At 40.2% G+C, this 27,906-nt stretch overlaps 2 protein-coding genes across 3 annotated transcripts in view; one reads left to right on the top strand and one right to left on the bottom strand.

The window, feature by feature from the left end:
* The window catches only part of DDHD2 (DDHD domain containing 2), a 64,363-nt gene extending 49,939 nt beyond the window's left edge, over positions 1–14,424 (bottom strand). The window contains exons 1-2 of the mRNA XM_019662960.1: positions 14,113–14,424; positions 837–944 (exon numbers count right to left, since the gene is read on the bottom strand). Coding sequence (XP_019518505.1) covers positions 837–944; positions 14,113–14,382 — 378 coding nt within the window. The 5' untranslated portion in view covers positions 14,383–14,424. The remainder of the gene's footprint in view (positions 1–836; positions 945–14,112) is intronic.
* A 317-nt stretch (positions 14,425–14,741) lies between these two features.
* LSM1 (LSM1 homolog, mRNA degradation associated) lies at positions 14,742–24,109 on the top strand. 2 transcript variants are annotated; one of them, XM_019662974.1, is made up of 4 exons: positions 14,742–14,969; positions 18,817–18,885; positions 20,219–20,334; positions 23,600–24,109. In XM_019662974.1, the coding sequence occupies exons 1-4, from the start codon at positions 14,924–14,926 to the stop codon at positions 23,768–23,770; spliced, it is 402 nt and encodes a 133-aa protein (XP_019518519.1). In that variant the 5' UTR covers positions 14,742–14,923; the 3' UTR covers positions 23,771–24,109. The 2 variants fall into 2 exon arrangements, with proteins under 2 accessions (XP_019518519.1, XP_019518520.1); XM_019662975.1 differs by lacking the exon at positions 18,817–18,885 and having other exon boundaries at positions 14,743–14,969.
* Positions 24,110–27,906: the final 3,797 nt, after the last annotated feature.

Genomic DNA, 27,906 nt, shown 5'->3' with positions numbered 1-27,906 from the left:
CTTCTTCCCGTAGCCAGTCTCGGATTGTTTTCTCAGTTGGAGGAGGACCAAACTTATGTTCAGCAGCACGATTTCCATTCACTTTTGCAAACTGGATCACTTTTAACTTGAATTCAGCACTGTACAAAAATCTTTTCTGAGCCATTTCTGGGCAGAGCATGGCAAAACGTAACCTACCGTAATATACTGGTAACAAGTGCGAAACAATGAGCGCAAAGACAACAAGTGCGAAAAAGCAGGAAATGCAAGTTAAAAAAACCTACAACCACTGTATAAGACTCACCCAGTTTTTAGACCCCAAATTTTTTGAAAAAGGATGCGTCTTATACATGGGGAATACAGTAAGTCCTGGAGATGTAATGTACAGCATGGTGACTATAGTTAACAATATTGTATACTTCAAAGTTGTGAAGAAAGTAAATATTAAAAGGTCTCATCACAAGAAAAAAGTTTGTAACTATGTGTGGTGATGGATGTTAACTACTGATTATGGTGATCATTTAGCAATACATATAAATATTGAATTATTAAGCTGTACACCTGAAACTAATATAATGTTATATGTCAATTATATATTTTTTTAAATCAAATTTTTATATTTGTTGTTTCCAGGTCCTGAGAAATAAGCTATTATGCCTCAAGCTACCTTTGTATAGGTATAATATTTGCCTAGATACTTCCTTATCGCTGAGCTAAAAACATTAAGATGATTTAAAGATAGAGTCCACTAAATAACAAAAATCCACGCATCATTACTATGAAACTTCCGTAGGCTCTAAAAGTAAATCAATTCATTAAAAAAAAAATTCAGAAATTCTGTCAATTTCAGACCATACCTGGCCTTGCATTTCCGGTCTTACAGGATATGTACTCGGGTAAGGAGCCCTAGGTCGGGCAGAGGAATTCCAGTAGTTAGAATTGTAGCTAGGATACGGTGGCTGTTCCTAAAAAAAAAAAGAAAGAAAGAAAAGAAATTCACTTTTACTAACATTCTTACATCATTCTGAAAAGTTGGTAGAGTCAGGTGTATATTTCAAAAAAGAAATAAGGCAATAGATAAAAGCAATAGAACCTGCTATAAAATCACTCATTTTAAATTGCAGCTATATGGGAAGTCATATGCCTTAAAACAAAGTAATTATTGACTATCTAGTAAAAGCCTGTTCTTATGCGTTGTGACAATGCTACCAGGCCAAATAATATACAAAGGAATTCTACTACATCAAGATGATTAGCAAAATCAGAGACACTAGACTCCTCTCTCCCTCTCCAATCACTAATCCCATCACTACTAATTTAATTAGTGAAGCACAATTATAGTTTTTTGCCATTGTTACCCAAAGTAGTATTTACTTTTTTCAACAACTTTGAAACTTGAAAATGTTACTACTAAACTTTACCTCAAATACATACATCTTCAATACTCAACTTCTTTGCCTGGCCCCACACTACTTTTTCATATTCCTCTACTCTCTGTTATGGCTAAACTTTCTGCTGGCAGCCTACAACTAACTCCCTATCAGAAACTGATATATTGGGTCTTCGGAAAAGTCATGAAGTATTTTGTCTGTTTTTCAAACATCATTTATTTATATAAAGAGCAAAGATCAATCAATGATATATTACCCGTTTTGTTCAATAACCTTTTGCCATCTTTCAGTGAGCTTCATAATTCCTCGTTCGTAGAAGGACCTGTCTTTATTTGTGAAAAACTGAACAAGGTGCTCATTTACAGCCTCATCTGAATTGAACGTTATACCACACAAGGAGTTTTGAAGAGAGCGAAACAAGTGGAAGTCTGATAGCACAAGGTCAGGCGAGTATGGTGGGTGTNAGCATCACTGGCCCTCAATGTGGGATCCAAACCGCAGCCCTGCTGCTCAGAGCTGGTGCTCCCAAGCAAGCTCTTAACTAGCTGAGCCACTCGGCCGGCCCAGAGGGCTGTTTGTTTTGAGAACTGAATACCAGATAACTTCAGCTTAAGCTATGCAGTAAGGTGCTCTCCTCTAGCCCATAGAGGTAGGTTTCCATCAAGCCTTAATTTCCTCTTGGCTAGGGTTGTCAGATTGAGTAAATGTAAATGTAGCAAATGCAAATGAAAATATAACACTTTTAGGGAAAAAAAAACCAGAAGAAAATCTTTAGGAACTGAGGGTAAGCAAGGAGTTCTTAGAGATCTGACATCAAGTACAACCCTTAAAAGGAAAAACAAGGCAGCCAGTTGACTCAGTTGGTTAGAATGCAGTGCTCATAATACCAGGGTTGCTGGTTCAATTCCCACATGGGCCAGTGAGCTGTGCCCTCCACAACTAGACTGACGAAGACAATGACTTGACTTGGAGCTGAATGGGTCCAGGAAAAACACACTGTTCCCTAATAAAATTTATTAAAAAAAGTAAAAACAAAGAAATAGGATTTCATCAAATTTAGAACTTGCTGTGTAAAAGGCTGTTAAGAGGATGAAAAGATAAGCTAACGACTAGGATAAAATAGTTACAAACCACATATCCAACAAAGAACTAGTATCTAGAAAAGATACTTAAGAAAGAATTCTTAAAATACAACAGTGAAAAGACAAACAATGGAGCCCAAATTTGGCTTCAATACCATTCTTCAATAAGAGGAACCAGGGCTTCTTGGAGAAATAACTGATTCTAGGACTAGAACAGGAAATATACAAGATGAGCCTGGAGAATCTTGTAGTGCCAGAAAGTAAGAGAGAAAAAAGAAGCCACACAATGATGGGAGTATGTCAAAAAGACACAACTGAAAGAGCTCCCAATGGCCAAAGCAAGACAATTTGAGCAACAAAATAAATAAGGTAGTATTGGGTCATAACAAAAGTATAAAATAAAAATCTATGAGTCCATACTGATTTGATCGATTAAACTATTGAGAGAGAATAAACAAATCTCCCTTGCAAGAAAATTCCAAATAATTTAGGTAGATATACACTCTCAAGGAGGTGGAGGATAACTTCCCACTACTTAGGCGTGAAACTACCTATAGTGACTTTCTTCCAAAGAGTACAATATTGAAAAATGGGGAAAAAGAGCAACTCCATAGTAGAGAAACCTGACAAACACAGCGTTAGCCAGGTGATTAAGGTTAACATCAACAGTGTAAGTTATGTTGATAGTATATCCATTTGACATATGATGAGAAGGGCACTTACCTCTGTGATCCTCCTCCTAAAAACTCATAGTCCCAGTGTACATATGAGAAAAACATCAGACAAATCCCAGTTCAGGGGCATCCTACAAAATATCTCATCAGTACTTCTCAGGACTGTAAACGTCATCAAAAATAAGAAAAGTCTGAGAAAGAGTCACAGCCAAGAGGCTCCTAAGGAGATATGATGACTAAATGCCATGTGCTATCCTGAATGGGATCTTGGAAGAGGAAAAGGATGTTAGGTAAAAACTAAGGAAACCAAGGAGCCGGCCAAGTGGATCAGTTGGTTAAGAGCTCGCTCAAGAGTTTGAGCTCTGAGCAACAGCGGTTCGAGTCCAGCCCGAGCTGAGCAGCCGCTGAGCTGCCAANTGAAGAGAGCGAAACAAGTGGAAGTCTGATAGCACAAGGTCAGGCGAGTATGGTGGGTGTGGCAACACATCCCATCCAAGCTCCAATAATTTTTGATGGGTGATCAAACTTGTGTGTGGTCTTGCATTGTCACAATGGAACACAACTCCTTTACAATTAACGAGCTCTGGACATTTCTGGATGATGGATTCGTTCAAACTGTCCAACTGCCGACAGCACACATTCAAATTGATTGTTTGGTTCCTTGGTAGGAGCTCGAAAAACATGACACCTTTAAAATCCCACCACACTGGGAGCATAACCTTCCTCTGATGAATGTCTGCTTTCGATGTAGTTTGAGGCAAATCATCACATCAGGACCAAGACCATTTGCGCATCACATTGTTGTAAAGAATCCACTTCTCATCACCAGTTATCAGTCGCTTCAAAAAAGGTTCGTTTTCCTAATGTTTAATGAGCATATTGCAGATATTTATCCGCAGCGTCAAATGAACTTTGAGTTCATGCGGAACCCAAACATCGAGCTTGCTTACGTATCTCAGCTTCTTCAGGTGGTCATGAACACTTGAATGATGGATGTTCAATGTTTCTGCAATCTCTCATGTCATGTAACGTGGGTTTGACTCGATCAATGCCTTTATTTTGTTGTCATCAACCTTGGTGGGCCTTCCTGACCAAGGATAATCATTGAGATCAAAATCACCAGGACGGAATTTTGTGAACCATCATTGGCACTGACGTTCTTGTAGGGCATTGTCACCGAAAACTTTATGCAACTTTTCACAAGCTTGATGCGCGTTCTTCCCTTTATGGAAGTAAAACAGGAAAATATGGCAAAAATGCACAGCTTGGTCTTCCATCTTCAACTTATTGTAAAATCTTCAAAACTCAACTAAATCGCTCAATTTTTTTTTACAATGAAGCCAGAACTGCCAGCTGTCCAATGGCATAGCAATAACATAGATGCAAATGACTCTAGTACTTCCAAAAATGAACTAGTCACAAACATGCGTCATGACTTTTCCGACAACCCAATCAGCTGGCCTACAGTTGAGTCTATTTCTCCAAAGAATCTAACAATTTCTTCCCAACTACCTTTCACAACAACCTCGTTTTTGAGAACATCCTTAGGTTTCAGCTTCCCTGCCCTCTGCTGCAAATACAGTTCCTTTGGGAAAAGATCAGGAGCCACCTGTTTCACAGCCTGCTTCTGCCTCCAGATAAAATATCTGAGCTGGGCTGGGGACAACAGCATGGTTCTCTGAGAAACACCCCTACTTTAAGAGCTGAGCACCTGGGGTAGAAAGGAAAGGCAGTAGCCTCGGGCCTTCTCAATCCAGAGTAAGGGTAATCAGACCCCAGTATTTTCAGCAGTGCCCTGCCCAAGGTAAAGCCTCCATCTCACAAGTAGAGCTGAGGCAAAGGAAGGGAACCACTACAACCTGGCCACACTTGCGTGGATCTTGACCTCGGCAACAGTAGCTGGAAGCAAGATGAGAAACGTTGGTGAGCTGTCTCTCCCAGGATGGTAACCCTCTGACTGGAATCTGGGGGAAGAAGCCATTTTCTTGCTGCACCAGTCTGGAATGGAGTTTGTCTCACTGAGCTGGGAGGGGTAGGGATGGAGTAGGTCTTGGTTCAAATAGTACAGAGTCTCACTGTTGTCACTGAGTTTGAGTAAATTTTCTAAAATAAATGTTTCTTCATTTGCTATATCTCCTAGGACCACTTCCACAGACTTAATTGGTTATTTTTTAAAAATAATTTTCACCAGTTTTACTGGAGACTGGGTCCACGGAGCTCCTCACACTGTCATGCCAGAACTGGAACCTGGCTTTATTTTGAACTTATTTTACATATTATTGTAGGATTATTATTGCAAGTATTTGTAATTATCTTAATATTGTTAGGAAATCAGATTTTCCATATAATAGGAAAAGTAATACAAAAAAGTAAAAATAACCTATAATGTTAAATTTAATGTAAATATGAACTCATTTTTGTTTAAAAATACTTAGTTTATAACTGTCCAATTAAAAGGTCTAGAAGCAATGACAACACAATAGCAATCAGTACACCTAGGACCCAAATTTAACTTCCATACTAATTTTTAAGCTATTGTCTCTCCACTCAAACACAAAATTCTATGATTAGCTTCTGTGATGCAGGATTCAGAGTCTGCAAATATTTCTCCTTTGCCACTTGCTTACTATTTAGTTCTGCCAATAGAGAGGCACTAAGTTAGAGGGGAGAATGAACTTGCTCCTTCCTGTTTATTTGCTTGCTTGCAGTTTCTATCAGTGTCAGACCAGCAATGCCCTTCAACCTGGAGGTAGCAGTCAGTCAGCAGCAGTCTCCAAATTCTTCTGATTTTCCCAGAACCCACTCAGAGGCACCAGCATCAGCTAAACAGTGCCTCCTCCTGGGTTCCAGCTTCACCAGGCCATTCTTACAAGTTTCCAGGTTGTAAGAACCCCAACCTCTTTATTCCCCAGCTCTAGGAGTTGCAGCTATTTCCTGCAGTTACTATCTTCTGTGTGACTGCCATTTTCTCTTTCTGCCTTTTCAGATCTCTAATACACATTTAACTAATTTCCTAAATGAAATTCTCTCCTAAAAAAAAAAAAAACCAACAAAAAATCTAGTGTAGCTTCTGTTTTCCTGCTTGGATCCTGACATATACAGCTTCTAAATATAATTCTCAGCTAAAATAAAAAATTTTTAAAAATTCAAGATTTCTTAAAGCAATGGCTGATTATGTGTCTGGGACAGAATACACACAAAATGAGCCTGGCACATCTTGTACCAGGCATCAAGGAAAGTGTCAAAAATCAATGGGTTACGTCTAAAGGACTTAGTAGCCTACGAGGGGCTCCCATCGGCATACTATGGGCTAATTTAAGCAGTAAAAAGAATGACTGCGATTGATTGAAACACATTCAAAATACTGAATACATACATGTTACACAAATGAGCTCATAATGATACTTTAAAAGACAAATGAGAAACACAGTTCCTTTTCTGTAATTTTATGGGGTTTAGAGATGAATGAAAATTAAATCTTCCATCTTATGTAGGAGTCCTTTTAAAAAAATAGATTAATATCAATACCTTGATTGTGGTAGTGGTTACACGACTGTATGCATTTGTCAAAATTCACGTAACTATACCTTTAAAAAGGTAAAACTGGGCTGGCCGAGTGGCGTGTTGGTTAAGAGCTGGCTTGGGACGCCAGCTCTGAGCAGTAGGGCCCCGGTTCGGATACTACATGGGGTCCAGTGACACTGCCCTCTACAACTAAGATAGTGAACAACAGCTCGACCTGGAGCTGAGCTATTGTGAGTCACCGGTGATGGCGTAGGCTGCAGCCCCTGCTGCAGTAAGCTACCGTGTGTGGCTGGCAGCCAGCGTGAGCAGCTGGCAGCTGGTGTGAGCTGCCAAGAGCCGCTGTGAGCGGTTGTCCAGAGGCCAGCAGCTGTCCAGAGGCTGGCGACCCATCTGCCTCACCCGGAAAAAGCGCAACGATAATACCAACATGGGCCAGTGAAGTGACATCCTCCACAACTAGACTGAAGAACAAAAGGGCAGCAACTTGTCTGTCCCTCTTCCCCAATTCCCCAACGCTGTTCCCCTCCCCCAATTCCCCAATAAAATCTTTAAAAAAAAAAAAGGTAAAACTTAGAGCATATAAATATTCCCTGATTTTTTTAGTGAAAAAAAGAACGTCCTCAATAGTAAAAATTATTAATTCTTTAAGTCAATTTAAAAGATTGGCTTTTCTTCTTCAGATAAAACGGATCAATCTAAAAATATCCCCAGTATCAATGAAAGTCAGTAGCTCATGGCCCGCATAACATGATACTAATTCTATGAAATAGCATTTGGTTTCACAGGAAACTGGCTGAGGCTGATCCCTGATCAAAACCAAGTTGCCAATTTTATCATGTGCCTCTTTCCAAACTTTTTGTTTTCTGAAAGGAAAAAAATGTGATAAAAGATGATGTAAATTAGAGATGATAAAAGGTTTCCACAAGTGATAATAACGTGAGTTCAAGTTTGGTGGCAAACGAAATTTGATTAAAATTATACAAGAAATAATAAATTTACTTTCTTCTCTTTTGAGAAGAAATACCTAAATCTCAAATGAAGGCTGGAGTCAACTCCTTTCATATTTATCTTAGAACTAACTAGTTTTGTAAAAAGTGGACATATGGTTAAATTTACAAAGTGACTTATCAATAGGCTTCCAAAAAATAACCTCAGCCCAAACAAATCTGACAGTTGAGGAATCTGAGTACTGCTGCTACTAAATCCATTTACAAATTTGTTTATATTTTCACAAGAATTAGACAAAAATTATTAGAAAAGTATATTATAAATTATTTTTATAGCTACATATTCCAAAGTCACTAAAAAGCACTTTATGTTCCTGTACTGACCATCATCACAAAGTTTTTATTTTTTAAAGACTTTTATTGGGGAATTGGGGGAAGGGGAACAGACAAGTTGCTGTCGTTTTGTTCTTCAATCTAGTTGTGGAGGACGTTGCTTCACTGGCCCAAGTTGGCACCATCATTGCGCTCTTCCCGGGCAAGGCAAATCAGTTGCCGGCTTCTGGACGGCCGCTCACTGCGGCTGCTGGCCACTCACACTGGCTGCTGGCTACATACGGTACCTCATGGCAACCCGCTGCCACAGGGGCTGCAGCCTACGCCATCACCAGTGACTCACGGCAGCCCAGCTCTAGGTTGAGCTGTTGTTCAGCATCTTAGCTGTAGAGGGCAGTGTCACTGGTCCTCATATGTGGGATCCGAACCGGGGCCCTCTGGCATCCCAAGCCAGTTCTTAACCATTGCGCCACTCGGCCGGCCCCACAAAGTTTTTATTTTTAATCTCATTTAAATGTCTTCCTTGCTTCTCTACAATTTCCCCCTTCCCCCAGCACCTGATTCAAACATTTACCATATCAAGTTTCCAGCTTACCCCATCCCACTTCCTTTACTCTCAGATGACCTCCTGCTTCAGGAAGAAAGGACACAAAGAACTATAAACTTCTCAATGTCCCTCCCCTCTAATTCCAAATTTATTCTAGCTCTCTTGAGTTTGGGAAGAGGTTTCTCAACTCTTCCTCACTTCTTAATCCCAGTCTTCCCAAGCCATGCTCCATTCTTTTGTAAGCATTTTTTTCCCTCAATCTACAACTGTTCTCCTCTGCTTCAAAACATACGAAGCCACCTAATTCTAAAAATTCGCCCATCAATTCTTGTTCCCAGGCAAATGACTACTTTCTCATTTACTAACAAACTTTTGGAAGTACAGTCTACGCTGTTTTCTCATCCAAATTTCCCATTCATTACTTTAATACTGTTTAAAACTCCCACCATGAAAATGAACAATATCTTTTTAACTGTCAAATCAACTTCTTTTCAATTCTCATATCACTTACTTGCAAAATAACTGTGTTCTTGCTTGGTTTGCATTGCATGCCTTTCCTGATTTTCCTGCTATCTTTCTGGTTATTATCTCTCATTGCCTTCTTTTGGATCCTCTTTCGCTGTCACCTATTCTAGGCTTTCAAAGATCTCCCCGGTAACATTACCCAGTTCGGTAATTCAGTTATATTTGATGTCTCTCAACCCGTTATCTCCAGCCCCCATCTTCCTCCAGAGCCCCCCCCCCACATCTATTGTTTTGTTCCCACAGACAACTCCTGAATGCCACAAAACTCCAAAATTTGACATAAAAAAAAAATCAGAAAAATCACAAATTTCTCTTTAAGCATTCGCATACATTGCATGCAAAGCTTGGCACATGACTAACCACAGTGATTAACTGGCTTCCAGCAGAAATGAAATAAAGTAAGTGCTTAAACCCTTGCCAAGTCTTGGTATTTCATATTTTTTAAGCTCCTTTACTGACACTCACTAGTTCTTTTTTTTTTAAGATTTTATTGGGGAATTGGGGGAGGGGAACAGCGTTGGGGAATCGGGGAAGGGGGACAGACAAGTTGCTGTCCTTTTGTTCTTCGGTCTAGTTGTGGAGGACATCGCTTCACTGGCCCACACTGGTATTACCATTGCGCTCCTCCCAGGTGAGGCAGATCGGTCGCCAGCCACTGGATGGCCGCATACAGAGGGTCTTGACAGCTCACACCGGCTGCCAGTCACTCATGGTAGTTTTACGGCAGCTCACTGCAGCAGGGGCTGCAGCCTACACCATTGCCGGCGACTCATGGCAGCCCAGCTCCAGGTCGAGCTGTTGTTCACCACCTTAGTTGTAAAGGGCGCAGCATCACTGGCCCTAATGTGGGGTCCCAAGCCAGCTCTTAACCAACGTGCCACTTGGCTGACCATCTAGTTCTTTTGGTACAAAATTAAACCATGAAAACCTATTCCTCTTCCTTGTTAATCCTATGAAATACTAAAACCTCAGAATCACTTTTTGTTTTTCCTTCACTTCCAATTGATATACACTTTTTTTTTTTAAGATTTTTATTGGGGGATTGGGGGATGGGAACAGCGCTGGGGAATTGGAGGAAGAGGAACAGACAAGTTGCTGTCGTTTTGTTCTTCAGTCTAGTTGTAGAGGACATTGCTTCACTGGCCCAAGTTGGCACCATCATTGCGCTCTTCCCGGGTGAGGCAGATCAGTCGCCGGCTTCTGGACGGCCGCTCACTGCGGCTGCTGGCCGCTCACGCTGGTTGCTGGCTACACATGGTAGCCCATGGCAACCCACTGCAGCAGGGGTTGCCGCCTATGCCGACGGCGACTCATGGCAGCCCAGCTCCAGGTTGAGCTATTGTTCAGCATCTTAGCTGTAGAGGGCAGTGTCACTGGCCCTTATATGTGGGATCCGAATCGGGGCCCTCTGGCATCCCAAGCCCCTCTTAATCAATGCACCACTCAGCCAGCCCTTGATATATACTTTTGAAAATGTCTTTCAAATCTATGCAAGTTGTTTTGAAATGCATCCAAAAAATAAGAGATGTGATAAAGCAAATTTAATAAATGTTAATTACAGAATCTACAATAGATGGTGGATATATGGGTATTCACTGTACAATTCTTTCAACTTTTCTTTTTGAAAATGTTTACGATAAAATGTTGAAAAAAACCTATCTACATTCAGACAATGTTCGAACACATGCCCTTTTACCTCTCTTCTGAACTACTCTGGGAGCCTAAGTGAGCTTTGTTTCCCCATTCCTTGTCATTGTAATCCTCCTCCAAGATGGCTCCCAATGATCCCTGCCTCCTGGTATTCACACCCTTGTGAACTTTGTATCTTGCCTCTCCCATTGTACCAGTGTTGGTCTCTATGACCAATATGATGGTATTATCACTTCCGAGATTAGATTATAATCCAATCAGTGTCTTCCACTGCTGGAAGAAAATGTAAATCACCCACAGATCTTGGTAAAATGCACATTTTTATTCGGTAAGTCTGGGCAGGGCCTGAGATACAGCATTTCCAACAAGCTCCTAGGTAATGCAGATGCTGCTAGTTCAGGGATCAAACTACAGTTCTGCAAGTATAGCTAACCAAGTAAAAAAAAATAGAAAACAGGGCCGGCCGAGTGGCGCAATGGTTGAGAGCTGCCTTGGACGCCAGAGGGCCCTGGTTCGGATCCCACATGTGAGGGCCAGTGACACTGCCCTCCACAGCTAAGATGCTGAACAACAGGTCAACCTGGAGCTGGGCTGCCCTGAGTCACCAGTGATGGCGTAGGCTGCAGCCCCTATGGCAGTGGGTTGCCATGGGCTACCATGTGTAGCCAGCAACCAGCGTGAGCGGCCAGCAGCCGCAGTGAGCAGCCGTCCAGAAGCCAGCGACTGGTCGGCTTCGCCCGGGAAGAGCGCAATGATGGTGCCAACTTGGGCCAGTGAAGCAACGTCCTCCACAACTAGGCTGAAGAACAAAACGACAGCAACTTGTCTGTTCCCCTTCCCCCAATTCCCCAGCGCTGTTCCCATCCCCCCAATACCCCAATTTAAAAAAACCTTTAAAAAAAAGAAAACAGGGAGAGGTAGATTTCTATATTTTCCCCTGCCATATTTAAATATGTAAAAATAAAGAGTCAAGGCTTCGTCGTGGTTCACTGCAACGTCATCTCAATACATTCAAGACTATAGAGCAGCGCTTCTCAAACAGGAGCACGCAAACAAATTGCCCGGGGCTTTTATTAAAATGCAGCAGTAAGTCTGGAGCAGGAGATTCTCCATTTCTAACAACCTCCAAGCAACACCAAAGCTTCTGGTCAAAGGACCACACTTTGAGTAGTACGGTTTTAAAAGACTCCTATACCTTTTGTTTGTTTGTTTGTTTGACATTTGATTATGTAAAAAATGTAAAACATATATCAAAACCACAATAAAATTAAAAAGCAAACGAATTTGGAAAAAAAACATATGCAACATGCATATCTTTTGTATTAATTTTCTATGGCTGCATAAATTACAATCCTATATTTTTCAAGTTTCAGAAACATCAATCTGAAACATAAACTCTTGAAATGGTTTACAAATGTCCATTATACATCCTAGCTTTATCTCTAACTACTCCAGCACCATCACGCACCCTATGTACATGCTATGCTCCAACCATACCTTATAACTACCTACACAATACTAAAATCTTAACTTTTCTAACCTCACGCTGAAAACACACTTTTGTGTTGATAATACAGCAAGCCCAAGTAGAAGTCATCAGTTTAGTGGTACTCTCCTCTTTCCCCTTGATGTTCAGTCTAATTTGCCTACTTATTGGCCAGTTCATCACTCTAATATACCACGGAATTAAAGTCCCACAGGCTAATTATTCCAGATTTAGACATAAAATATGGACCTCTCTTCATAATTAACCTCTCAGTACTACATGTTTTTTTCTCATACAATTTTTTAAAGATATAAATAACATAACATAAAACCTACCCTTTTAAAGTGTACAATTCAATGGTTTTTAGTATATTCAAAGTTGTATAATCATCATCACTATCTAATTCCAGAATATTTTCATAATCCCAAAAAGAAACCCCATACTCTATCATTCCCAATGTCCCCAGTCCCCCAGTCCCTGGCAAGCACTAATCTGTCTCTATAGATTTGCTCTTTCTGGACATTTCATATAAATGAAATCATACAATATGCAGTCTATCTGTGTGGCTTTGTTCACATACCATGATGTTTTCAAGGTTCATCCATGTTGTAGAATGTATGTACCATGCTTCATTCCTTTCTATGGCTACATAATTTCATTGTATGAATATTCCATATTTTACCTATTCATCAGTTGATGGATATTTGGGTTATTTCCACTTTTTGGCTATTATGAATAACACTGCTATGAATATGCGTATACAAGTTTTTAGTAGACATATGTTTTCAATTCTCTTGGGTATACAGAGGGTTCCAAAAGAATGTATACACACTTTAAGAAAGGAAAAAACGGTATTAATTTTAATACTCAATATATACCAATAACAAAACATGAATACAAGTCGCATTTGTCTTCTGCAACTAATTACAAGAGGTGATCAAAGTGGTTACCATCAGCATCCAGACACTTCTGATTACCGCGAACTACTGCTTGAGCACAGATAGCATCTCTTAAAAACGTGTATACATTTTTTTTGGCACCCCCGGTATATCTAAGAGCAGACTTGCTGAGTAATATACTAACTCTATGCTTAATGTTTTGAGGAACTGACAAACTATTTTACAAAACACTGAACCATTTTACATTCTCACCAGCAATGTATGAGAATTTCATTATTACATTTTCAAACAATGAGGACGTTATAATTTCTGAACGAAAGATGTGCCCCTTATTGTATAATAATTCTCTATGAAAAATACTGCATTAACAAAACAGAAGTACTGTATATTTCTGGCAAGAATACAAGAAACGTTTAGGTCCGAGTATATTGAGCAAGTTGAGTTAACCTCTCAGAGTCAACAGTTCTTTAATAGGGTCGCTGTAACGACATTTATGTTGCAGTCGCCGCGAAGATTAAATAAAACAATCCACGTAAAAGTGCTTTCCAACATTGTTTATTCGTTGGGTCAATCCCAGGCAAAGCATTAGGGGCAAAGGGCTAAATGCCCACATTCCTCCCACTCCCCTTCCTAAATTCCTTCCCCGCGGAAGGGGTTGCTGAATGACGGCGGGGGCTGCAGCCACCTCCCTTCTCGTGGGGAGAGAACGCCTGACGAGCCACGCAGGATAAATTGCTAGAGCTCAAAAAGCAGAGCCGGGTCACTTCAGCCCAACATCGTTCCCAGGCGAGAGATTCCGCATCCTCTACTTAGCTTAGCAAATCAGAGCAGGATCTTTTTTTCTTTTTTAATGGTAATAGACATTTATTATGGTTGAAGCAGAAAAGCAGGGGCGAAGAGAACACAAGCATATCTCCCCACCCACGATCCCAGTCATATCTACAAACCCCTCACAAGGAAAACAAATATGAAACCCGATCCAATACGAACTCTGGGGGTATACTAATCCCAATGGCCCTCACCCCCAAAGAACCCCCTACCAGAATCTCCTGGGACAGAGGGCGCAAAGCTTACCTGGTGGCTTCCTCCAGCTCGACCCGGCTCCGTCCAGGGGCCTCCAGAGGGATAGTAGCCATCGCCTCCTCCGCCTTCTCCTGGCCAGGTGGTCTCAGCAGGGCCGCCCCCGCGCACCCGCCAGGAAATGGGAGGCTGAGGAGGTTCAGAGCGAGGAGGATATAAGGGTGGAGGTGGGTGCACGGGCATATCTCCACCCCCAGGCCCATAATAGCGGCCATAAGACGGACCGTCACTGGGGCCGTAGCCCGAGCGCCTTAAGGCCGACATGGGCACCACAGCCCCGAAGCGCTTCCCGCCCCCCACGGTCGGCTCACTGCGCAGGCCCCTGCCAGCGACAGGGAATGGACAACAATGAAGAGGGTTGGCTTACCACAGCCAATCCCAGGCCTTGTCCCGCCCCTTCGGCGGCCGAGGCCAGGGAGTTGAGGGGCGGAGGTCCGTGACTCTGGGGTCTAGGAAGCAGGAAAACGAGAGGTGACACCGTGTTCCTTGAAAGGGAGAAAACATTTTCCCACCATCTACCAAATATAGATTCCCTTTCCCCTCTCATCAGATGCGGAAAGTGTGTCCCCAGGCTGCACTACGGTCCCGCCTCTTCCTGAAGACTGGCACGTGGTACCGGAAGTGGGTGGGGATAATATGGAGGAGTTTCCGGCAGGCCCCGGCGGTGAAAGCCGGGGCGGGCGTGCTGGTACTGGTCCAGGTTCTTGTCCCGGTTCCGCCGAGGTAGTGACTGCGGTAGGAGGAAGGAGGTGTTGGACACGGTGGCCCACCGCAGCTATATATTGCAGCCTTATCTCAGCTCAAAATGAACTATATGCCAGGCACCGCCAGCCTCATCGAGGATATCGACAGTGAGTTAATTCATCTCCTTTGGGTGAAGTCTAGGGTGAAACCCCTCCTCCCCGATGGGTGCCTCTTGAAGAAGCTTGTAGAATGAGCCTGGGGCGGGGGGCGGGGTGATTTGAGCACAAGTGTGAATGTTTGGCGTTGACATCCTCCACGGGATGGATGAGCCACGAGACACCCTTTGCCTGCCTCCTAGTCTAGTATCTTTATTACCTCTATCCTGCCCCACGCAGCCTCCACCAGTTCTTCACCAGCTAGCTCGTCAGCCACAGCTATAGAATTCAGTCCTGCTTCCCAGGGACATGACTGAAATACCAGGTTGTTACTGGTGAATGGATGAGAATGCTTAAAGGATTCATCAAAAAATGAAAATATTAAGACAACAGTATTTGGACCTACTGGCAGTAAACATAGGCTTTATGCTGTGTAGTCATTTGCAATATTCTTTTACCCTAAAGGCCTTTAGTACTTTCAGGTTATGGTAGCAGAGATTACTGCCAGACAAGGTATGGACTTTCCTGAAAAGGCAGAGTCACTTCAAACTTTTTTTTTCTGTTAGACAATTTTCTTTTGCTTTTAAGAAGACCTCCCTTATTCCTAATCATTATCCTGAAGAGGAACTCAGTTCTGTACGAAAGAGGAGCCACTTATAGTCTTTTTCTTTTGCCAAGCTCTCATCTGTGAATTATTCCTCAAGCAACATTTTTGCAAATTTTTTAATCGTGTGATCTGTCTCATTAACTTGTAATTGCTGCAAAATGGTTTACACACAGTTCCAAACAAGTTATAACAATCTCTGCAGTTACTATGTATACAAATTAGAGTGAGTGTGTAATTAAACTCTTCTTTTTATTGTTGAAGTCCAAATCAGTGATTTTGCTATTAAAGGGAAATATAGTGTAATTGGACCAAATTCATATAAATAACCACTATACAAGTCTACCTCTAATGTGTAATGAAATCTTAAGTTTTAGTTGTCTGAGGGATGCCGTTTTGTCCTCACCTCTTTTGTTATGTATCTGAATTATTTGAGGCCTTAACACATCCTGTCATTTTATTATAAATAAATTTTGTTCTTAAGTCTTCTGACCTCTTGTTTGTATACAGATTTCATGCCCCCTCCTTTACTGAAAAGTTCGAAACCATTTCATATGCACCTTTCACTGCCCCCCACACACACACTTTCCTCCTCAGTCTTTCTGTATTTTCACCCATCTTCATTGAGTAGGAAGTATTCCTCCCTTTCAGTTTGTCTTTTATTACTCTTTCCTCCCACTGCTTCTGGAACCTTCTGCTACTAGCATCCTTTTTCTCTCATACCTTCTCTCTTTCTCTCTCCCCCTGGATCTTTTCTTTCATATGTTTTTGTCCATCTCAATTTTTTTTTTCAGTTGTGTCTCCTCAATCAAACTCCCATTCCTTTTTTCATCTTTACACCCAAACCCTTTTGAATCATCTCCATTTTGACTCTTCCTGACTACCTGCAATAAACCACCTGCAATTTGATTTTTGGTGTCCACACACTACTGAAGCGGCTTTCTTTTATTTATTTATCTTTTTAAAGATTTTATTGGGGAATTGGGGGAGGGGAACAGCGTTGGGGAATCAGGGAAGGGGAACAGACAAGTTGCTGTCCTTTTGTTCTGCAGCCTAGTTGTGGAGGACGTTGCTTCACTGGCCCTTGTTGGTATTATCATTGCGCTCTTCCCGGGTGAGGCAGTCGCTCGCTAGCCATTGGATGGCCGCTCACCATGGCTCACAGCAGTTCACGAAAGCTCATGCCAGCTGCCAGCCAGCCCCACTTCAGCCTACGCCATTGCCAGCAACTCACGGCATCCCAGCTCCAGGTCGAGCTGTTGTTAACCATCTTAGCTTTAGAGGGCAGTGTCACTGGCCCTCATGTGGGATCTGAACTGGGGCCCTGCTGCTCAGAGCTCACACTCCCAAGCCAACTCTTAACCAACGTGCCACTCAGCTGGCCCTGAAGCTGCATTCTTAAAAGGCAACGGTCTAGTGCACTCTTCTGAGCCTTCCCCTCTCCTCTGTAGTAATGTGCTACTACTTCCACTGGATTCTTAATTCTGTACCCTTGATTTCTCAAAAGTACTTGCTGATTTTCTTATGTCTCCCGCTCTTACTGTTCCCTAAAATAGATGGTCTTTTAGTTTCCATGTTTGGCCTGCTTCTTTCATTAAATCTCTAGGAGATATCCTGGACTTTAATAATTATATCACGTCTTTGTGGCCTTATCCAAAATTGCTCTCTCTAATTCTGACCTCTTTAGCATTCCAACCTTACATTTCCAATTGTCTGTTGACATTTCTACCTAAGTGTCCTGAGAGCACTTCTGAATTACAAACAGCTAATAATCTTTCACCCTGAGCTTGCTTTGTTTACTCCCAACTTTTGATAAGTGGTCCTCCCTGACATGATGATTCAAAATTCTTACATCTTCTTTAACTTATTTCTTTAGCACCCCATTCTCTCACACCTACCCACATACACAAACTCAATTAGTTGACAAATCCCATTACTTTAAACTGCACAGTTAGTACTCTCATCCTCTCCCTTCTCGTCTGTACCTTGGTTCAGGTCTCTCCATGTTTAAGACTCTGGGAATAGCCTCACCTGCTCTTCCTTTTTTGCCGGTTCAGTCTTCAATGTTTCCTTGTTCCCTATAAAGTCAAGCCCAAACTCAACCTGCTCCCAGTCCTTTTTTCTGACTTCTTTCCTGTTATTTCCCTCCACACTCTCAACGTTTCACCAAACATGGATACATAGCCCTTTTTTTCCTCCTGTCTAAATTGCAGATATCCCTAACCTGACCCCTTTCTGTCACTCTTCCAGTGGCCAGAAATTATCTAACTTTCAAGGACCAACTCACATACAGCCTCCAGCTAGTTTCTCTTTGTCTCATATAATTAAGATATGCTTTCTTGTGGTAATTACATAGCCCAAGGAAAATTATAAATTCCTTCAGGGAAGAATCACTGTCTTGTTCCTCTGTTCTGCATCTAGAAAGTATTTTTTGTGTGGTAATAAAGAAACAAAGGAATGAACTTTGCTAGTTTTTCTAGTGACTGGCTTATTCTCATTCTTCAGAGTCAGCTCAAAGTCACCTCTTCAGAGAGGTTTTCCCTAGCCACCCTCTCTTCTGTAGCTACTTCCCTTTTCTTCCTGCTATCCTATTATCTAACTTATTATTCCATGGTACTAATCACAGTAGGTCCTTTTTTTTATTTGTTTCCCTTCCTCAACCAAGAATATAAGTTCATAAGGTTGGTGACTTTCTGAGTTTTATTCTCTACTGTATATATAGGCTCCAGAACAGCACATAGCTCTCAATAAATACTATTGAATTTTTGCTCTAGCTTATTATCAGCATCCTCATTTTACATGTCTGAGGTATCGTTTTTAATTTAAAACCTTCCCTGATTCCAATGTGTGAAATAGAAGCTCTTCTAAGTTGAGGGGAACACAAGTCTAGCATTAAGATCGTAAAAATCATCCAGACTAAATTTCTCAATTTGCAGATATAGAAACTGACATGACACTGAGGGGGTTTAACTGTCAAACATCAGCATCTAGAGCCAATCAGTCTTCCTGACTACTCACCCAGCCCTTTTTCCACTTTGCCACACTACTGTGATTTTTTTTCACCACTAATCTTCTAACCTAAACCTCAGGCTATCTTGGTCCTCCTTCTGATTTCCCAATGAACTCCACCTTAAAAACACTGGAAGAGGAAGTGGTAGAGTTAAACTGCTGTTAACTTTATTTTTGTTGTTACCCTGTAAACTCACTGAAGCTAACAGTTTTCATTTTTTTAAAGATCTTTTTTCCTGTCCCCAGAAAAGCACTTGGTCCTTCTTCGAGATGGAAGGACGCTTATAGGCTTTTTGAGAAGCATTGATCAGTTTGGTATGTATTAGTTATGGACTGCTCTTATACTCTAGATAATAAGAGTTGCCCATTGTATTTTTGTGTTATTTCATATTGAAATTTGTTTATCTGCAACTTTTTCACGTGTCTGGCATAGTGGAATACTGTTTTGAGTCATTACATCATTGTTTCCTAAATTATGATTAGATTGTTCAAAAGCTTGTATTTCTAAAACTGGTTCTCCTGAAAAAAGATAATTACGTTTTGGACTATTTTTTTTATTTTCCCCATTAGAGGAACCAATTGATAGAAATAAACTCAGTCCAGTGAAAAAGCTGCTCATTTGTACATTGGCTTGGGTGCAGCTACTCTTCGGAGCAGTTCCTGCACTGAAGGTGATCCCTCCCTGTCCAATGAAAATTGGATAGAAGGCATTTCCTGAAGGTTTTTAGGGACCCCAACATTAAGCTCAAGATTTTACACTTAGGAATGCATCAGACTCAAGAGTCTCTGTCTTTTGTTTTGCTCCTGTGTTTTTCTGAAGAGATCTCTATTTGCTTCTGTTTCAAGAAACTTCTCAGTTCATATCAACATATGGTGGACACCTTTTAGGTCAGTGGATTTAGGCAGGAGGAAAAACCACATAATTGAAACACCTATAAGAGTTATAGAAGATAGGAGCATAGATAATCTGCTTGTTTTTCAGGTAAGAACAATGGTACCAATTGAAAGAACAAAAATAATTCTTAACAGATTGGATTTCTAAATCTTAAGACAAATTCATCAAACTCTTTGAGGGAACAGTAAATATGGCTTTACTCTCAGATTACTAGGTATGCTTATCTGACAAAGTGAAAAAATAGGTTTTTGCACTATCATAATTCATGGACACCTGTATGGTATTAAATGAATCCTAAGTACTAAAAGTTAAATCTTTGGTAAATCATCAGATACACATACCCACAAAACATAGAAAAACTGTTTCCTTCTTAAAACAACAGTTTTAATCTCTGCATTTGTTCAGTTTTCTAAGTGCCCTACTCATTTATATTTTCTTATAGTCATGTTGATATTAGCAATTAATGATAAATGAATTTAATTTTCCTTAACTTTTTTCCCACCATCATTCATATATTAATGCACTCTAATCCCAAACACTCTCTTGTTTCCAGTTGTTAGGAAGTTTCCTAAGTGGTGTGTCTTAATGAAATAGGAGAAGGTTATTTGAAATTTGAGCTTTTCCCAGAATTAGAAAGTTTAGAAATCACGTTTAGTTGAATCTTTTCTACTTAAAATAACTGATTAATTGAGTTATGGACGTTACCCAATAATTTGAACTAAATATCTTTGTTTCTTCCCTATATACTTATAGCTAATTTAGTGCTACATCAGACTGTGGAGCGTATTCATGTGGGCAAAAAATACGGTGATATTCCTCGAGGGATTTTTGTGGTCAGAGGAGAAAATGTGGTCCTACTAGGAGAAATAGTAAGTGAAAACTGTTAAGCTGCTATGGGTCTTGATAATCGTGCTAGTTAGTTTTCTCTTTGTCTTTTCAAGAAGGAAAAAATACATTTTCTTCATTTCACCCAGCTTTTCACAGGGAACTACCAAGTTAACTTGGAAAGCCACAGTTGTAAAAGGAAAGTTACAGAAAATAATTAACTTTGTTTCAGTGCCTTTTGGCATTTTAAAGATTTGATCCTATCAATTAGCAGCAAAATTTTGATTTTACCTGATACCTTAAAAAATACCATCCTAAACAAATGTGTTTATATTATTTCTGCTATCTCTAATAGCAGAATATTGAAAAACTTGAGAAAAATAATTCAGTAAAGTAAAATTCATATAGGAATATTCTGCACTCATTTATGCAATTGGTTACAAGTTTTTCATGATAAAAAGTTAATTAGCAGTGTTTGAGGGAAAAGACACATTGCGTATGCGATGTGCTATCTATGTTTTCAAAGGGGGAAAGAGAAAATGGCTGTTGGAGAAGCCTTTCTGTGAACTATCCTGATAATGGAGCTCAGCTTCACTTGAATCCTTAGCTCACAACCAAGAAGGAGATCCCTATGTGTCTGTGCCAGGAAGACCAGATGGCAGGTGAAAACTTAAATCTTCTAAAGCGTTGTTACTGCGTGTGTGTGTGTGTGTGTACGTGTGTACGTACGTACATACACATACACACGTATGCATATATACATATAAAACAATTAGAAAACTGTTACATATATAAAGCTATGAGAAGTACACAGACATATTTAAAAGAAGATAAACCTGATTTCATGTTTTACATAAAACATTTATTTAAAAAGAAAAACACCTTATTTAAAACCTTTGACTTGATCTTGCTGCTTCTGATTTATTGGGTTTGCTAGAAAAATCAAAATAAGCTTTAACGTTTGCTTCATTTTGTCTTTTCATATTTTGTTTTTAAAGTTTCCCAGTACCTAGCCACATCTTAAATCAGGTTTTCAGAAGTCTATTGATTGGAGTGGTTTGGTCCATAGATATTTTTAATAACAAGCCATTTGAAAAAGAAAGGAGGTAATTCTGCCAGGGTCAGGTGGTTTCAGAGACCTCACGTTGAAACAGCTAGAAATGACTAATCAATACTGCCCCAAGTGCTACTGTGAATTACATGAAATACCTTTTTCTAGTTTTTAAAATATTTTTGTAGTTGATAGTTTTGGTTCAGTGTATCATTTCATACATGTTTATGCAGCAGAAATCATCACCTCCTTGTTTTACATAAAAGTTGAAATAAAGCACTATACTACCCAAGAGTAGTGAGGGAAGGGCACAGTAAATGACTGAACTGGTCTGCTAGTGTATTGTAAGAGGAGCTATCCCATCTCTGGACAACAGAATGATGGGTGATTATTTTTCTTTTTTTGATACTTTCCTGAATTTAATTTTTAAAGAGGAAACATATTGCTTTGCTATCAGGGGTAAAGATTTTAAGTTAAAATATTTACACATGCTGCTTCATTTTTACAGTAGTGAGCACAGAAATGCTTTCTGTGCCAGTTACATTGGCACAGATGTGCCCTTTGTAGATGTGTATGTGAGAAGTGAACTTGTGTTTGTTCTTGAAGATTCATGGTTTCCTGGGAGCCCTTAGAATAGTGCTCTTTTTTATATATTATGGTTTGGATGCTGAAAAGTTTTTACAGTGATACTAAAGAAATATCATTCGAGAATGCTTACATAGTTACATGAATCAGTCAGTTTGAAGAAACTAAGTGCCAACCCTAACGAAACTCAAACCCAGAAACCATCTAGATTCTGTAAACATCCCATTGCCTAAGAAGTTTCTGGATTCTGCTCCAAGGATGGTGAGGCACACAGCCTTCAGTAACAGAACTGATTGTTGGGTAGTAGCATTATTAGAACCACATGAGTAGCTCAATGAGTAATATACTGAAAAGTCCAAGAGGCAACACACTAAGCTAAGAACATGATCTTCCCATCAGCTGCCGCCCATGAATTGTGAGGGCAGGTTACACTTAATAACAGATTTTGCCAGGGGCAGTTAACATTTGACACAGGGCAGGATCTGCTTATGTAACTTCTGTGGCTTTCATTCTAACCTCTGGTGAGAGTCCTCTATCTCATACGTCATAGCCTGTGGGTTCTAAGGCCTTGAAAGCATATGAAGAAGATTAGAATCCAGTGATAGGTTGGAACATCTGGAGAGTTTGTGTATGTGTTAATGCCTTCCCAGAATTTTATCACTGGAAGTCAGAGAAGAGGATAAGAAATAAGAATAACCTGTTTGTATAGGCTTTCCAGTTACAAAAACACAGAATAATACCTGTATGTTCATTTTAAAGAGAATGAACTGAATCTGTGGATATAGTGAGATACGTTTATAGCAAAGTTCTTCATTACAAGATTGGTTTTCAAATGCTTATAGGTGTTCAAAAATAAAAATATTAAGCATCTTATGCCACATTAAGTAAAAAAAATTAAAGTCAATATTTGCATTGTGGGATTTTTTTTGAAAGTTGATTTACTCGTATACATGAAAAAATTGGAAGGCTATTCACCAAAATGTTATCCTTCCAATCTGGAATTATGGATAATTTTTAAAAATTTTTTTCTAGTAAGCAAAAATTTTTTAATTAAAACAAATATATTGGGACCAACTGGGTTTAGTAATCTAACTGGTCTGCTGAGGTTTTCTCTAGAAGTCTTATTGCCATAGAGGGGAAAGGAGCCTTGTGTTATCAGTTAAAGGCTCCTAGTTAATGCAACAGATGGACAGTTTACTGCCGTTCAGGGAGAGGGCTGCTTGTCTGAATCAGTGTTCTATACCTTCTTGCTGAGCAACAACCCCCAGAAATTAAGCAGACTTTGATCATGTAAAAATACAAAACTTACCTTCTAAAGCCTCAGTAACTTCTCTCTTGGGTTCTCTGGTGTTGGAGAGAGAGCCATTTATATAAATGCAGCTCTATTTTTTTGTTTGTTTTTAAAAGTAGTCTTTGACTAATGTAGTACTTCAGACAAACTTAAGCTTTGTTATACACACTATTGCTGATCTCTATTACCACATTTATATTCCATAGTAATGTTGCCAGCCATTTCTTTGTAAAACTTATCTGTCCCAGGAGAAGGATATTTCAGCCATATCACAATTACGAAAAATAACCCAAGCCTGACATAGGAATCAGTTTGCTTTTAGATCTAATGTTTTCTATTCTTGGTCATCAGTTGAAGTTTTTCAAACCTGCTTGTTTTGTAGGACTTGGAAAAGGAGAGTGACACACCCCTTCAGCAAGTGTCTATTGAAGAAATTCTAGAAGAACAAAGGGTAGAACAGCAGACCAAGCTGGAAGCCGAGAAGCTCAAAGTTCAGGCTCTTAAGGATCGAGGTCTCTCCATTCCTCGAGCAGATACTCTTGATGAGTATTAGGTCTTTTGCTCAGAGGCTATTGCTCTTAGGGAGCAGGTGCTGTCACCGAATCAAAGTGGCATTCTGGTCACCTCACACATTTGACTAGAGACTGTAGAATTTTGACAAGTCATTTTTCTTTTGAATTCTTTCACATAGTCAACGTGAAGAAATAACATGGCTTATTTTTCCCCTTTTTAATAACAAAATAATTGTTTAAAGAAGCAGTGGGGTGGACTCCCTTCACACATCACTATGGAGCCAGCAGCTACTTCTTACATTGCTCTTCTCATCCCAAATTAGAGTTTACAGGGGACATTCTTCATTTGCTTGTAAATAAAATATGAATCTCAAAACTCATGTTATTTTCCAAGTTTGAGTTGCCTCTAATGAATAGACAAAATTAAGTTTCTGGCCTCAAAGCTATAAACCGTCTGCACACTGGGATTTCCCCTTGTGTCACACTTCCAAGTTGCTAGTTACTTACACAGGAGTATTTTCATACTAAGTATCTTGTGGGTCCTTCCCTGTCCCCTTTTCATGTTTTTAGCTCATGTTTTCAGGCTTGAGGAAGGAACTTGCAGTGAAGTTTCAGTTACTGGTTATAACAAAAGCTTCAGGTTTGAGAAACAACATCACTACTGAACTTGCTGTTCCTGCTTCACCAACGGCTGTTCAAACCACGTTCCCATGAGAGCCAGCATTTTACTAAGGTGACGTTTTCTCTAAGTCTTCTCTTAATTTAGTTCGGTTTTCTATTCCTTTGGATTGAGTCTTGAGCCTCTGATGCTGTTATCGTCAAGAAGGAACACAAAGAAAGTGGTGTTTCAGTGACCGATAATCTGAATGTTCTCGTAGATGCTCATGGCTGACAGCCCATGCTCACGCCACTTTTCTTGTATGTTGATTGCACAGTAAGTGTAACAGACTACTTGAAGAGAGTACTACTGTAGCTTAGTGGATAATATACTGAACTAGGAGTTAGGAGACATAGGTTAAAATTCTGACTGTTCTTTCTAGCTTCTTGGGCTTGAGCAAGTCAGTTCTCTCAGATTCTCAGTTTTTTAAACTGTAGAATGATTCCAGATATTTCCTTTTTGTAGTCTGTTGAGCAAACAGACATCCTTTTTATATCATTTATATCCAATTCCTATATCTGAATTATTTTATAGTATTAAATATACTTCACATTTTATGAGCTCTGGTGTTTTTAAAACTGCCCCAAATGCCAATAAACCATTTGACTGCTGAGCTATTCATCATTGGGTTAGTTTAAACTAGATAATTTGTGAAGAAACAGTTGGACTTAATGATTTATCGAGTGTGTTTTGCCTCTGATCTCACTGTTTAATAACTAGAATTTGTTATTAACTTCACATACAAAGGGAAAAACACCATCACCAATTTTTGAAAAATGTGTAAGTACACGATACTCTTTGGAAGTCAGCAGCATTTGTTTTTCTGAGCACCACTCTTTCAGAACATCTGACACCTCCAAGGGGTTTGGACTCACTCATTACCTTCTGTTTTCAACTTTCTTCAAATAACTCCAAATACAATTACAAGAGTTATTCATTCTTATGTTAAAAGAGGAAAAGGAACTGAATTTCCACAAGTCAATTTCCCAGTCATAGCAAGGTTTTGATCATTGCTTTTAGACCTTGGTAATACAGGCAGCAGCTAAGAATTAGACCTAAAGGATGAAACTAGACCACCTGCTTCCCTCCTCTTAGTCTCTAGGGTGCTCAGCAAAAGGGCTTGCCCTCAGCTCTGCCCAGCAGATACTGAAATCATACTTTTTCCTGGACCATTGCTAGTATTCTCTTCTACTATTAGATTTCAAAATCAATCTCTGTTCATACCTTTCTTTTTCTTTACTCGTCTCTTCCAATAGGGGTTCCCCTGACACTGCTTTCAAGGGAGACAAATAGGAAAATCTACTGAAGCCCCCCTGGCCATCTTTATTCTGATACAGTTGAGTACAGCAGCATATCTCTTACTCTTCCAGCTGGTCTTTTTCCCTTGACCTTACTTTACATGCTTTTAGCTAAGTTTTAACCCACAGAATCTGCTCCCCATCCCAACTCTGATAAACTCCCAACAGGCCCTGGATACTTATGACAATCAGATACCCTTACATGGTCCCTTGTGGAGGGTTTCTCAGAGAAGTGAACCCCAGGGATACTCCACAGAGGTGAAGAAGGCTGGAAAATGGTCTCATTTTGCTCACATGAGTGTTGGTTGGCAGGATCCGGAAGAGGGCAATGCAGGCTGCAGAGGATGTGGGCCAGCAGGCAAAGCAGGCTCACCAGGCAGTTACTATGGGCAGTTCCCAAGCTCTAGTTTCAGATCTGTATATGACGTTCATGGAGGCACTGCACACCTCAAGAAGTGGATCCCAGAAATTGTACCTGGCAAGAAAGTATTTGAGGAGAGGCAGTTAATGAACAGTTCCCTACCCCCAGAAAAATTATACATAAGTATGTATACAGATATGTATGTACACATACAGAGGGTGACAAAAAAATATATACTCATTCTAAGAAAGGAAAAAAACAATTAAAATTGTAATAATACATACCGATAGATGAATACAAGTTACATTTGACTTCTGCAATTACAAGAGGTGCTCAAAGTGTTTACCATCAGTGTCCAGACACTTCTGATTATGATGAACTGCTTGAGCAATGTTGACCAAAGTGTCCACTTGTTACATTTTTTTTTTGGCTCCCCCCAGTTTATGTATGTATGTATGTGTATATGTACATTCCATCCAACTTCCTTTCCCATCAAGAGTCAGCGTTCCCAGTGAGGTATAAAGAGGGCATTTTGGTTGTAGATGTTGCAGGCTGATGCTCTAATGCTGAACCAACCCTGCTCATGATCAAGGACAGAGTAGCAGGAAATTCTAGACTGAGCTGTCACCTTGGAGTTAATGTGAGCTGAGTAGGAATGTCATCTATGATACAGCTCACAAGCACATGTGTTCTCCCAGTGCAAGGACTCCTAAAGTAGATGACAGCTCTTAGGACTATGTTAAATCCAGGAGAGGTAAGATTTTGGCCAATGAGACTAAACATGATCAACCTAGTTTAAACCTGGGTTGCAACCTACTAGGTCTCGATAAGAATTTAGTGGATTATAACCAGCATTTAAAAAAAATTAGAAAATAGAGTTCATTACATGTAATAAAATTAGATGGTGTGTAAAACTTGTTATATACATGAATACAAATATTGACAATATAAAACATATTTACTATTGTGGGTAATTACCAGAAACATTTGGAAAATTGCCTTAGTTTATAATAAATTTTTATATGCTTATTGCAGTTAGAAAGACAAATACATGCCCATTTTCCATCTGTCACTTCAACCCCTGAAAATCACCTGTGCTCTGGATGGGGCTAGAATTTGCTGTTCATGCTTAGAATAAACTTGCCCCAGATAGCTGCAGAGTCCTTCCCTCACAATCTTCAGATCTTTGCTCAAATTTAACCTTCCCTGACTACTTTTAACTAGCACTCCTCTCCCTTCCCCTATTTATTTCCTTTCCAGCTTTATTTTTCACCATAGCAAGTATCACAATCTGACAATTTTACTTGTTAACTGTGTGCCCCACTCCTCCACTAGAAGGTAAACCATTAAGTAAGGACAGTATTTTTGCCTGTCATGTTCAATCCTGTATTCCCACATCTAGAATGATGTCTGGCATGTATTAGGTCTCAAACGATAGATGGATGGATGGATGGATGGATGGATGGATGGATGGATGGATGGATGGATGGATGGATGGCAGCATGCAGTGAAGTCAGGTTTCAGAGACCTGTAAGGCACCAAAAGATGAGGACAGCTGGACCCACTGAGCAACCGGGAGTTAAGTAATGTAGAGGTCCTTACAGTGAATATGGAGATATTCTGTCGGCAGAAGGCCGCGGCCCTGCAGGTGGGAAGAGATTGGAGATACTGTCAAAATGTCTGGAAGAGCATCCCAGGGGAACATGGGATCAGGAGTGGGGGACGACTTGTCAGGATTGATGGAAGTAAGCAGGTACTTTAATCCCTCTTTTGCTCTCCACTGTCCTCCAGGTAGAACTGGGCTGCAGTGCCCACCCTCATCTTCATATCACCTCTTCAAGGGGTCCCCTGGATAAAGAG

This window comes from Hipposideros armiger, unplaced genomic scaffold (genome assembly GCF_001890085.2).
Source record: "Hipposideros armiger isolate ML-2016 unplaced genomic scaffold, ASM189008v1 scaffold_384, whole genome shotgun sequence".
Lineage (NCBI taxonomy): Eukaryota > Metazoa > Chordata > Mammalia > Chiroptera > Hipposideridae > Hipposideros > Hipposideros armiger.
Note: the sequence above shows the minus strand (reverse complement) of the source record. Positions and strands in the feature narration are given on the sequence as shown.